Source organism: Homarus americanus, unplaced genomic scaffold, assembly GCF_018991925.1.
Source record: "Homarus americanus isolate GMGI-L3 unplaced genomic scaffold, GMGI_Hamer_2.0 scaffold41366, whole genome shotgun sequence".
Classification (NCBI taxonomy): Eukaryota; Metazoa; Arthropoda; class Malacostraca; order Decapoda; family Nephropidae; genus Homarus; species Homarus americanus.
Window position 1 is genome coordinate 5,153,181 of NW_024723541.1, and position 13,275 is coordinate 5,166,455.

The 13,275-nt window shown below is 41.5% G+C and overlaps 1 protein-coding gene across 1 annotated transcript in view; it reads right to left on the reverse strand.

Moving 5' to 3' along the window:
* Nucleotides 1-11,207: 11,207 nt before the first annotated feature.
* Nucleotides 11,208-13,275, reverse strand: part of LOC121863642 — a 111,036-nt gene continuing 108,968 nt past the window's right edge. Inside the window, exon 7 of the mRNA XM_042362395.1 lies at nucleotides 11,208-11,339. Within this exon, the coding sequence (XP_042218329.1) occupies nucleotides 11,208-11,339 (132 nt within the window). The remainder of the gene's footprint in view (nucleotides 11,340-13,275) is intronic.

Genomic DNA, 13,275 nt, shown 5'->3' on the forward strand with positions numbered 1-13,275 from the left:
CAGATCATCCGCCATCCAGGCAAGGCCAAACTGATGATGGCGTTAAAAACAACTCGCGCCATAATACAAATCAATAATTACGAGAAGAAATGGAAAAAAAAACTAATACACAGAAACTGAAAATCATACACATTTCAAGGATAAACCCAGCACCAATCACAGTAAACAACAAAGAAATACAATACTCAAACGAAGGAAAAATACTGGGGGCTAACAATAGCAAGAATAGGAATAAATAAACACATAACAGAACGTAATAGACTAGCTCAAATACAGCTTAAAAAACTAAGAAGATTCGGTAAAATGGAAGAGAAAATACAACTACACCTATTTAAAGCACTAGTCCGCCCCCATCTAGAATACCCGCCAATACCATTAAACACGATCAGCCTTACCAACCAATTAAAACTCCAGGCAACACAGAACAAAGCCATCCGCAGAGCCTCCAAACAACGTCCCCCAAACACAACCAAAATAAATGAACTTCACGAAAAATACAACATTTTGCCATTAAACACACAGACAAGCACAGGGAGTACAAGTCATGGAAGACGAAATATATACTCAACTATAATCAGAGGACACCACAAGATCACACAACTGGTGCCCTAAAAGCCTTCTCTATAACCCTCAACAACTACTGTACACTAAACACATCCTTATCTACACCTCTACACTAACAAGCACCCTAGAGCCAGACCCATTATACACCACACCATAAATAACTTCTTGACGCCAGTCACACCTTATTTTAGACCATAATATTTAAAAAAAAATGAGAGTGTTCTACTAGTTACACAAGGATATAGTAGACCTCTCCAACTAACACAATAACAAACATCTCCTTGCTAACTAGCTTAGCCTCCCCCCCCCCTCCCTGCCTCCTTTGAGTTCGGGCGACCTCTTGGTACGGCCATCACCACAGCCAATCAAATCGTCTCTGCTAGGTGGTTAGACCACCTGCTCTTATTTTCTACTACTTTACTTCCCGTTTCATAACTTTCCTTCTATCTTTCCTCTTCTCTCCCTTCCCATGGCAAACCATTGCCATTTTATCTACATTATCATCATCATCATCATCGGCAGCCAAGGGAGCTGCCGCTAAACAAAACCAAAGACAAGAGATGCAGACAGTGGAACACTTTAAACAACCCCAGACAGCAGAAGAAACCCGATTGAAAATCATAACAACAACTAGATATGGAGTCCCAACATCCAGACCAACGGGAAAAGCCATATTAAAGAATTGTGAAGAAGGTCAATATAAATGGACTTACCAAGACCAAAACTTAAATGAAGAATACGTATGGACCCAAATAATTACGGACAAAATACGAATAACAACTAACGACTCCAAAATAATAGAACACTCTGAATTTAGAAGGGTACGAAATGGGAAACAGGAAGATAGGTCTCCACTACAACTGCCACAATCCAAGTTTAAGAAATAATGGACAACAGACAAACAGTAAGAACTTTAAGAATAATACAACATAACGTGAGAGACTGGAACACTAAGAGAAGTACCGGTAACCTAAGTAATATATATCAAGAAATTGACCCTGACATAATACTAATAAAAAGTCACGGTGAGACAGACAACAACAACATAAAACTCTTTAACTATTATGTAAACCAAAGAAATAAATCGGGTGAGAAAAATGACGGAGTAGCTATAGCGGTTAAAAGAAACTTAAAATATAAACTAATCCATGACTTCCAGGAAGAATTTCTAGCAATAAAAATAAATACAACTCAAGGAGACGTAATTATTGCTACTACTTATCTGCCACCGAGACGACCTTACTTACCTATAGAAGACCTATTAAAATTGGCTAACAATAGTCACCCGATGTACATCTTAGGAGACTTTAACGCCAGACACAGGATTTTAGACAATATAACTAATAACGCGGTGGGAAACGCCCTTAATCAATTAATAAACCTTGGGAAAATCAATCAACTAGGTCCAAACTTTCCAACCTGGAGAAATCACAATACACAATCGACACCAGACAAAATTTTTACCAACAACAAAGAATTTTTCAACAGACTAACAGACGACGTTAAATTAATCCAAACCATTACAGATGGCTATATACGACACAGACAACACTACAGATATAACAGGTGATCGTGGTCCCTTTGTGCCCGGTAGCGAGTCCGGTGGTACAGTTTACCAAGGCGTGAAAGTTCGAAGGCTCGTGCTTGGCTAGCGCGCAACAGCCGTCCGGCTGACAGCATACAGCGACATCGTTTTCCAGATGGTCGTGGTTGTTACAATCATGGTCATGGTTGTTATAATCATGGTCATGGTTGTTATAATCATGGTCGTGGTTGTTATAATCATGGTCGTGGTTGTTACAATCATGGTCATGGTTGTTATAATCATGGTCATGGTTGTTATAATCATGGTCGTGGTTGTTATAATCATGGTCGTGGTTGTTACAATCATGGTCGTGGTTGTTATAATCATGGTCATGGTTGTTATAATCGTAGTCGTTTTATTTATAATCATGGTCAAGCAGTTGTTATAATCATGGTCGCTATAATCATGGTCGTTTATAATCATGGTAGGTGGTTGTTATAATCATATCGTGGTTGTTATAATCATAATTGTTATTAGTCGTGTTATAATCATGGTCATGGTTGTTATAATCATGAGTCATGGTTGTTATAATCATGGTATTCGTTGTTATAATCATGGTCATGGTTGTTATATTCATGGTCATGGTTGTTATGATCATGGTCGTATTTTTATAATCATGGTCGTGGTCGTGGTTATAATCATAGTCGTGGTTGTTATAATCATGTTCGTGGTTGTTATAATCATGGTCGTGGTTGTTATAATCATCGTCGTGGTCGTTATAATCATAGTCGTGGTTGTTATAATCATGGTTATAATCGTAGGGTTGTTATAATCATGGTGGCGTGGTTGTTATAATCATATTAGTTGACTATAATCTATGTTATAAGTGGTTGTTATAATCATGGTCGTGGGTTGTTATAATCATGTCGTTATATTCTCGTGGTAATTTGTTATAATCATGGTCGTGGTTTTATAATCATAGTCGTGGTTGTTATAATCATGGTCGTGGTTGTTATAATCATGGGTGAGTGGTTGTTATAATCATGGTTGTTATAATCATAGTTGTGGTTGTTATAATCGTGGTCGTGGTTATAATCATAGTTGTGGTTGTTATAATCATGGTGGGCTTGTTATAATCATGGTCGTGGTTGTTATAATTATGGTCGTGGTTGTTATAATCAAGGTCGTGGTTGTTATCATCATGGTCGTGGTTGTTATAATAATGGTCGTGGTTATTATAATCATGGTCGTGGTTGTTATAATCATGGACCTGGTTGTTATAATCATGGTCCTGGTTGTTATAATCATGGTCGTGGTTGTTATAATTGTTATGCTGGTTAATTCCCCAGTTAACCAGGTTGGTACACATATAATATATATTGGGCTTTTAGTAACGAAACCCAATTGAAGTTTCTTGTTTTATTATAAAAGTATTGTTTATAATTCCGGAGTGTATATCAACCGTAAGTTCCACTATTTATGAGTGAATGAGAAAGGGACGGTGTTTATGTATATAAATGTGAATCAACGTCCGTTCCATAAAAGTTGGTGTGAGTGACTGACTAGGAGCGTCGCACTAGTGCGCACTTACATAGATGCTGACATATGGGCTTCTCCCTCCTGGGAAAGTTACCCTTCATGTGATCAGTTCATGTCTTACTCATAGGTAGTGGAAAAATACAGGGGATGAATCTGAATATAAATCAGATGCAAATAACCCATTTATATAATACGTTCTGTTGATGAGACAGGGGTCATTACATCGCTCGGTCACCTACCAGCCGAGCTTTGTGAGGCCTAAATAAGCTCACAGAGTACAGTACATCCAAGACAACCCTAACCATGTTATAAACAAAGGTGTAGACACTAAGCTGGGGATTCTACTACTGTAGGGGTATTAGCTACTTTAGTGTCTTACGGGTTAAAATGTTATGAACAACATTCATCTTGGATGACACTGACTTATAATAACAGAAAAGAAACATGATTGCCAAAATTAACATAATTGTGGGAATTGTGAGACTTGGTATTGCAAATTCCCGTGATAAATAAAATGGCAAATTATTACTCAAATCAGCAAATTTTGTCTCTTTCAAGAATGCAATGACCTTTAATTTCTCTGAAACAATTTGAATATCCTTGACAGTGAAATTCATGACAGGAAGTGGAATTGAGGCAGACTTGAATTTTATATTTAAGGCAAAGTGTTGATGAGTAGGCAAAGTCAGTAATGAACTACAAGTGATTTCACAATAATCCGGAGCTCTGTAATGACCTTTCACAACTAGCTGCTTAACACCATCATGGTATTTTAAAATAACAGTGGTTGTATTTGGAAAGAATAAATACTGTACATTGTGGCGGTGAGAGTTAAACACAGTTTTGACACTAACTGGCCTATAGCTGCATTGCGCAAGTGCTGTGCGTACATTGGTTTGTATGACTGCCAATTCACATATTCCCTCTGCAGCAGGATTAAACGCGAACATATAGGCCGGACATACACCGTGACAGTGCCTTAGGATCCTCTAATGCCAATAAAGAATAATCTTCATCTATCAGGAAAAGTTCTTTAGGGCTATCCAGAGTATACAGTGAGTCGTTAACAAACCAGGGGAAGGGTTCTAAATGCCATGCATTAAACTGATGTTGCCCACGCACAGGAATGTGGATGAGAATAGCATTGTGCTTGGGAGTCGACTCCAACAGCGTGTAATAATATTCTACCTCATTGTCATTAAAAATAGGAGTTAAGTTATACTGCAACTTGGCTATCTGTAAAGCATCAAGAAGCGTCTGCACAGGCACAAGCTTTGCGTCCACACGTCCTATCCCTGCATCTACTATGCTGTCAATTAGTTCATTGTTACAGGTTACAAACTTCTGAACTGAAATTTCCGCAGCATGCAAATATTCCGTGAAATAAAGGAGCCACTCTAACGTCGGGATTGACTTCTGTAACCTACTAACAATCCTCGATACATGGTTAGACTCCGATATTATCGCATTAACCTTTGATTCTAAAGCAGTAATCGCATGAAAGGTTTGAGAAATAACACGATTCTGCTGAGATACAGCTTGAACGACAATGTTCATTCGGTCCCCCAATTTAGCTACATCATCAGCCGTTGCCGTGCCAAATAGAGTGCTTTGGATAAGACCCACAAAATTAAATAAACCCCTTTTTCGTCGTGTCTGAGAATGCACTTCTTTAGCAAGATCAACTTCAGACGCTGGTAATCTCTCTCCAACATCGACGAGAAGCTTGTGAAGGTTCTTGAGACGAAAGTGTAGGTCAATAATTTGTGAAACTTTCGTCGATTCATTAGTAGCTGCACTCAGACCATGAAGAATGTCCAATGCTGATTGTAGTTGGGCGTCGACGTTTTCCATCTGACGCGGAAGCTGGAGCAGTCCATGTAACTCATACTTGATGTTCACCACGTCCTCAACTATGAGAACGCGTCCAAGGGGTGCAACAAGCGCACCAGGTTTGAGGACGGATGTGGACATGTCTGTCAACACAACAGTGCCACAACACAGTAGAAGCAACACAGTGATGTTCCAAGCCATTCTGTAAGAGATTACACACGGTTTAATATCTACTTGCAGAACGAAGTTTCATACAATAGTCATTGGGCACACTCTGCGTCTGTACAGTCTGTAAAGAGGTGTCTATCACATCATCATCAACTGTAGGCAATAAATTCTCATGGGTCTTCTTAAGACGATTCGCATGCACGACATATGCAATCTGTGCGTTAGGCTTCCAAATTTTAAATTTGTTGCCTGTGTCTTTGGCAATAATGCGGAATGGACTCGAAAATTTAGCCGAAAGCTTGGAGTTCCTTTCAGGTTCCCTTACCATAACAGCGTCTCCTACGTTTAACGTTAAACGACAGGTTTAGCATGTGTTGCTTGATCATCATTTCGGCGCGCGACGCCGCTAAATATGATCGTACTTGGGTATGAATATCCGTAAAGACGCGAATTTGTTTTGCCGAGAAATCATCCATATTATAAACAGGGTTCGGCGTATCTGTAAGTATGTCATAAGGTAGACATTTATCTGTACCATAGACAATGTAGTAGGGCGATTTGCCCGTAGAGCAATTAATCGACCCATTAATAGACGCTGCAACCTGTAGTAATCAATCTTCCCATGTGTATTGCAAATCACACACAATCGGGTGCAGTATCTTTAGGATCTTGCGATTGGTTCTCTCAACAAGGCCATTAGCCTGTGGATGATAAGCTGTCACAAAACTTTGCTTAATTCCATATTGCACACATATTTGCGCTACTAGCTGATTCTTGATTCTGTCCCATTGTCAGAGAGCAGAACTTTAGGCATAGTATATGGACATATAAGAATCATAATTAATGCATAGGCCACAGAATCGGCCGTTTTATCTTTTAGTGGGACCAAGACCACGAATCTAGAAAAATGATCCACACACACTGACATACGCTGATCCCTGATGACTCCTCGGGAGTTGTAACAAGTCAATAACAACTGTGTCAAACGGACGGTGTGGTGTAGGATATTGTAGAATCGGGGCCGGTGATCCTGTAGAACCTTTATGTTGAGCACATGCCAAACATTTAGCAATGTGTAATTCTATGCCTTTCTTCATTGTGTTCCAGAAATACTTCTTTCTTAATTCCGCTAAGCATTTGTCACGACCCTGGTGACCTGCCTGTGGGACATCATGGAACAATGTTATAATCGTTTCACACAACGTGTCAGGTACGACTATTTGAGAAACATTACCCTCTAGCATCTTTTTCGACCTATGGAGTATGTTATGTCGTAATTCAAACTGACTTAAGGGAAGAATTAATTTGGGGAGTTTAACATCCTCTCCCAATTCGAGAGCAAAAATGACTGCTGACCATAATGGGTCGCGTCGTTGCTCATCTTCCAGTTGCGAAAGAGTGAAGGTTGATACAGGCATTACTGGTGCTATATTTCTTGACAAAGCGTCGGCGACAACATTCGCCCTTCTCGATAAATACCTGAACTCGGGGTCAAATTCCTGAATTGTCAGATACCAGCGTGCTAATCTGCCTGATAAGTTTCTGCCATGGAACAGCTCACCTACTGCCGCATGATCCATAAAAACAGTCATCTTATATCCAAAGAAAATGTCTTTAAATTTCTTCAGTGCCCACACAACGGCTAATGTTTCTAAATGCGTTACCGAATAACGTGTTTCAGCATTAATAAGCTTACGACTTGCAAAAGCTATCACTCTAAACTTTCTACGCGTATCGTCTTGCATGAGCACGGCTCCGATTCCAAGTCCAGAAGCGTCAGTACAGAGAGTGAAAGGTTGAGTGTAGTCAGGGAAGGCTAGAACAGGGGCATTGGTAAGCGCTATCTTCAATGCCGCAAAACTATTTTCGTGTTCAGTATCCCATATAAACATTACATCTTTCTTGAGCAACCTTGTTAGGGGCGATGCTAATGTTGCATAGTTCTTGATAAAAGAACGATAATATCCAGATAAGCCAAGAAAACTACGCACATGATCAACTGAGGTAGGACGTGGGAACTGAGATATAGCGTTGACTTTATCATCTACTGTATGTATGCCCTCACCGTCAACTACATGACCAAGGAAATGGATTCTGGATTTTAAAAACTCACATTTTGAAAGTTTAATCTTAAGACCTGCTGTAGAAAGTTTTTCCAACACTTCACGCAGTTTAATCAGATGGGAATCAACGTCCTTACTGACATCTATTAGATCATCCTAATAAGCGCAGACTGTGGTACCAATGAATCCGGCAAACGTTAGTGGGGCATTGCTGAGACCAAATGGCATCAGGAGGAACTCAAAGTGGCCCAGTTGCGTGCTAAACGCCGTGACCTCTCGTGATTTTTCATCGAGTGGTATCTGCCAATACCCACTAAGCAAATCTAAGTTGCTAAATACAGCATTATCCTTACCTAAGGATTGCAATATGTCACTCAAGAGAGGCATAGGGTACCTATCTGGGATCGTTTTTTCATTAACGCGCCTGAAATCCATAACAGGGCGCCATCCACCATCCTTTTTGGGGACGAGGGGCTATTAAAAGGGGACTTAGAATGTTTACTAACATTCTCATCCAACATATCCTGCACCATATCTTGAACTACAGCGCGCTAGCTATTAGGTAGTCTGTAAGCTGGTACATAGATAGGATTTGTTCCCTCCTTTAATGCTATATGATGGGATGTTAAATTTGTCTGACCTAGCTTTTTCCCTGGCAAGGCTACAATATTTCTATAGTCAGCAAGCAGCTCTAAAAGGCGTGTCTTGCCCTGAGGATGATCGATCACCTTAACATGTGGCGCTATTTGATCTTTCCTCTCCTGCCGAGTCTGTTGGGATTGCGTAGCAATACTACCAATTGGGAATGTTGTAGGCCGTACATTGTTGTGATATACTAGACAATCACACAAATAACATCCTTTCTTTAATATCCGTTGAACGCCTGTTCTATTCAGAACTAGTACGTCTGTCAAACCGCCAGGGCGTATAGTGCTCAACGTTGACTCGCACGACAACCCTTTTACCTTGCACGTTACAGGGAGACATACAACATCAGTGCCCGTGTACACGTCGGGTAATTCGACAGTTGCTTTGGTGAATTCCTAATTCTGGTAATGGAGAGTACTCTTCAAAACTGCAGGTACGATCTTCCAACTATTGCTGCTATAATCACGCTGGGAAAGTGAAGGTGTGAGGTCATGAGGTAGCTCTGACACATTTTCCGCCTTCCTCTTAGTGGGATTGGTGGACAACACTTTCGACCTAGCGGTGAGCATAGATTCAGAATGACGCATAGCGTTGTAGGAAACATCTTTAAACATAATAGTATTATTACGTGGATGAACATCTATCATGTTCGTTCTAAGGGTTGGGAGACCAAGTAACCCGTCAGTTGGCAAATTAAACTGCTGAACTACATAAAAGTCCACGTGGAAGGAAGAACCATGTCTTGAGAATCTTAGTGGTAACGTCAAAATTCCGTTAATGCTCAACTGAGTGCCCGATACTTCTTTGAGTTCAGCGTCAGTAGGCCTCCATTTGAAGTCGCAGTGAGGGAATTTACGTTGTAACTCCTGATAGGATGTCAAGGCCAAAACATTCGCACAAGCACCCATATCAATATCAAGAGCCAATCTTGTACTATCAACCCTCACCGGCACTGACAACACTTCCACTTTGCTTAGCGCCGCTACTAACGATGCCGCTATAGAAGTGTTGTGGGGAGAAGCAAGAAACAATGTACCTATCCCTCTCTTTGTTGTGGCGGGCGCTGGTCTTCCCCCGACGACTTGTCTTGGGAGCGATTCTGTTTACGCTTGTGCGCCACATTTGTTTCATCAAAATCTACATTCCTAACCTTCATTACTAAGCCGCACTCTTGTGTGTTATGACTTGCTGACTTGTGTAGTGCACACCACTTGCGTGCCTTCTGGGTAGATGGAAGTGTTGCCTTAACTGCCTCCGTGTATGACCTAGTGAGCTGCTTGGCACCGGATGTGTCCTTTAATTTTACACCATTACCTTGGAGCTGGAAACAGTCTTCAATTACATGGCCTCTTTTATTACAATGAGCACATCGTAAAGAACTACGTTGTTTGTATGTCCGGTGTTGAGGTGCAATCGGAGCCATTGGTGAAGTATGAGGAATTTGGGGTGGTATCATCTGTGCCATCTGGGGTTGCGCCGTAGTCATGGAGGGCTGCGTCATCAAAGGGCCCGTAGCCGTGGGACAGAGTCTGTTTGCGTAATCAACCATATCTATAGGTGGTACAAACTGAACCTCCTGTGCCCGGCTGTATAAGAGACGACGAACAACTAACAGGAAGCTAATTAATTCTATCAACGTATCCATATTGGTCTCTGACATTTTATTATCCTGGTCGAACCAACCCGAATTTCTGAAGGTCGCTTCCATATCCTGGCGAACCTCTCCTGCAATATCCACTGCCACCACTGGTGTTTCAGCGTGAATCACTGGCGTACAACGATCCAACCACCTGAAGATCCATTGTAATTGGCCCAACTGGGTTCTGCCCCCAAATATTCCAATAAGTGTGCGCTTGAATGTCTCATAGCTAAGGTTTGTTAAGCCATAAGCATTTAAATAATTTCCGGCATATGATCCCTGCGTAATATGGGAACGAACAAATGCTTTTTTCTCTTCATCACTTGTAATTTTAGCGGTGCGCATGGTGTCTTCACGTGCACGAATAAAATGCACTACCCGAAAATCATTCTGGCCCGTAAAATTACACACGTAGTCGCCATGCTGCATTATATGAACTACATTATCAGATTTAGTTGACATGGTAGCAGTATTGGGGAGAGTGTTAGAGGAAGCCATTGTAGCGTTAGAAATTAGTAAGCTAGTACTTTAACTCCTAACTGAAGGCTGAGTTAATGGGGGTGTTACTGATGAATCAACTGACACACTGTCACCTGGAACAGGGTTAGAAACTACCTGTGTATCCCTAGGCGAGGTACTATATTGATTTCCAGATCGTAAAATAAGACAGTTTAAGTCGCCAAATGATTCCTCAATTAATTTTTCACTACTTTCTACCGAATCGTCTAACTGTGTTTCTGGCTTAAGTTCAAAGTCAACCTCTGCAGTAGAAACGTAACTTGGATCCTCTAAGTGTACGTTATCAGCTGATAGTTGTGCTAGGCTTACAAGGTCATCAGATTGAGACATTGGAAACTTTGAAAATTTATCCAAGAAGTTCCATTTGAGCCAGATAATAATTAACGGCAAAAGCAAAATACTTGCCTCTCATTTACAAGAAATGATAAAAATTGTAGTTAAAATAATTAAACTATCAATAAGTGAACAGACAATAAATAGCCACTGTAAATTATATAACGTCAGTACACACGAATATACGTAAGACACTTATTTCAATGACATACTCCTATCCGTTGAGCCTATCGTTGTGAAGTTATATCTCAAACGTGTTAATGTGTGTATAAACTATGTATACTTTTGAGATACCTAATACAGGGGTTACTGCGTCTGTATAGAAAACGTGATCCGTCCAGCTGGTATCTGTAGTGGTAGAGTAGGCGGGGCCTCTTCACTCGTCCTTGAATGAAAGTGCCTCCGGCTGGTTTCCCTGGCAATGAGAATGACACGCTGCTATCCCGACAGCGGGTGAGTACACTTCACGATTGGGGAATACCTCCAGAGTTGAACCAATGTTGCTGACCTATGACGGAAAGGTTCCTGCTTCTGCCGTGTACCAAACTTATGGAGAACTGTCTGATGACACCGGATATACTGCAATCGACGCTCGCGAAACCACACAACCGTCCAGCTACTTGTGAAATGTCACTTGTTAGTAAAGTTTATGAAACCATCTGCAACACTGTAGACAACACTATGCTGACTTGGGGCTTTTTTACTTGTTACTAACAGGATTTTCACCAAACAGGCTGTATGATATAATAATAATTCTGCACCTCTTCTGGGTGACAGAGATGAGGAGCACTCACTAATTATCGTCTCGATACGGGATACAGTTTTAACACTAGGATTATGTAACACGTCACTGTTTTTTGTTTTCTTGTTTTCACAAAACACTGATGTCTTGGTGCGTAGACTGATATGTCGTTTTCGTACCCACACGAGCTGCCACCTACATGTTACGCTGGTCAATTCCCCAGTTAACCAGGTTGGTACACATATAATATACAGTCAACCCTCACTTTACGCGGTTAATATAACCCACAGGGTACCGCGGAAAGTGAGAAACGCGTAAAGTGAACAACATAACATATGGGATTAATTGAAATAGAGACCAGGCCGACCCCCAAACTCCACTTTTTGACGACTCACAACTATGTCGTAGTAAAAATTTTATCTTAACTTTATGATGGTATGCACAAACAATTAATATAGGAGAGGTTAGTTTAGGAAAAATAAAGGTTAAGTTAGGAAAAATAAAGGATAGGTTAGGAAAACTAAAAGTTAGGTTGAACACTTACGTTGGTAGAAGAGATGGGTTGGCATACAGGGATGGAGGCTGGTTCCGAGGCAGAGGGCAGGCTACTGGCCCTCAGGTGAGTCACCATCACTGTCATCCACACTTGTCAGGGCCTCCCTGACAAATCCCTCAAAGTCATCTTCACTGTCTCTACCTCTGTCACTATCACTGGCTTGGGCTGGCTGTGGTGGGTTGCGGGCGAAGAACTCTGTTATGCTTTGCTGACGGCTGGTGTTTATGTTGTCGTGATAAACCTTGAAGTAGGGCTCCATAGTCTGCAACAGCTGGGTAGGGAAGATTTCATACCTGTTTGCGTCAGGGTCGTCGGGAAGGAGGAGCTCGATTTTCTCAACACACTCGATGGCACCCCTAACATTACTATGGGATAAGCGGTGTTCTTCTTGGGATGACGCACCACCTGCCTCTTCACTGACGTCATCATCATCTACCATCTCGTCGGTAGTCACATCAGGATCCCTTATCACCTCCAGGATGTCGTCGTTGGTGGTCTCGGAGAAGCCTGCAGCTGTAACACTCTGCGCAGCTTCTCTGGCAAGGTTCACTGCTACTCCAACAGTCTGAACCTCACCAGTCACAGATTGACTCTGCCATACGCCCGGAATGCCTTGCAACACATGTCTCCATGCGTGACAAACAGTTGCTACAGACAGCTGATCCCATGCCTCCACCAAGAAGTCCAGAGCTTTCTTGATGTTGAATATTCTCCAGAATTGTTTGAAAAGTATTTTTTGCTCTGCCAACTGTTGATCCTCGTCGTCTTCGCTCTTGCTATCGGTGGTGGTGTCACTCAGGTTATGCAACTCTTCCCTGGTGTTGGTGTAGTCGTTCAGGAGCTGGAATTTTTTTGTTGAGAATGCAGCTTTTACATTACAGATTAATTCTTGGTCCATGGGCTGTAATATAGACGTAGTGTTGGGAGGAAGGAAGACCACTTTTACGTTGGGGTGACGATCTAACAGTAGGGGCGAGTGTCCTGGTGCGTTGTCCAGCAGCAACAAAATCTTGAATAGCACATTCTGTTGCTCACAGAATTTCTTTACATCAGGAACAAAACAGTCATCAAACCAGGAGAGGGAGAGTGTAGAGAACATCCACGCCTTACGTGCGGTCAGCCAGTGGACATTTAGCTTGGTCATGT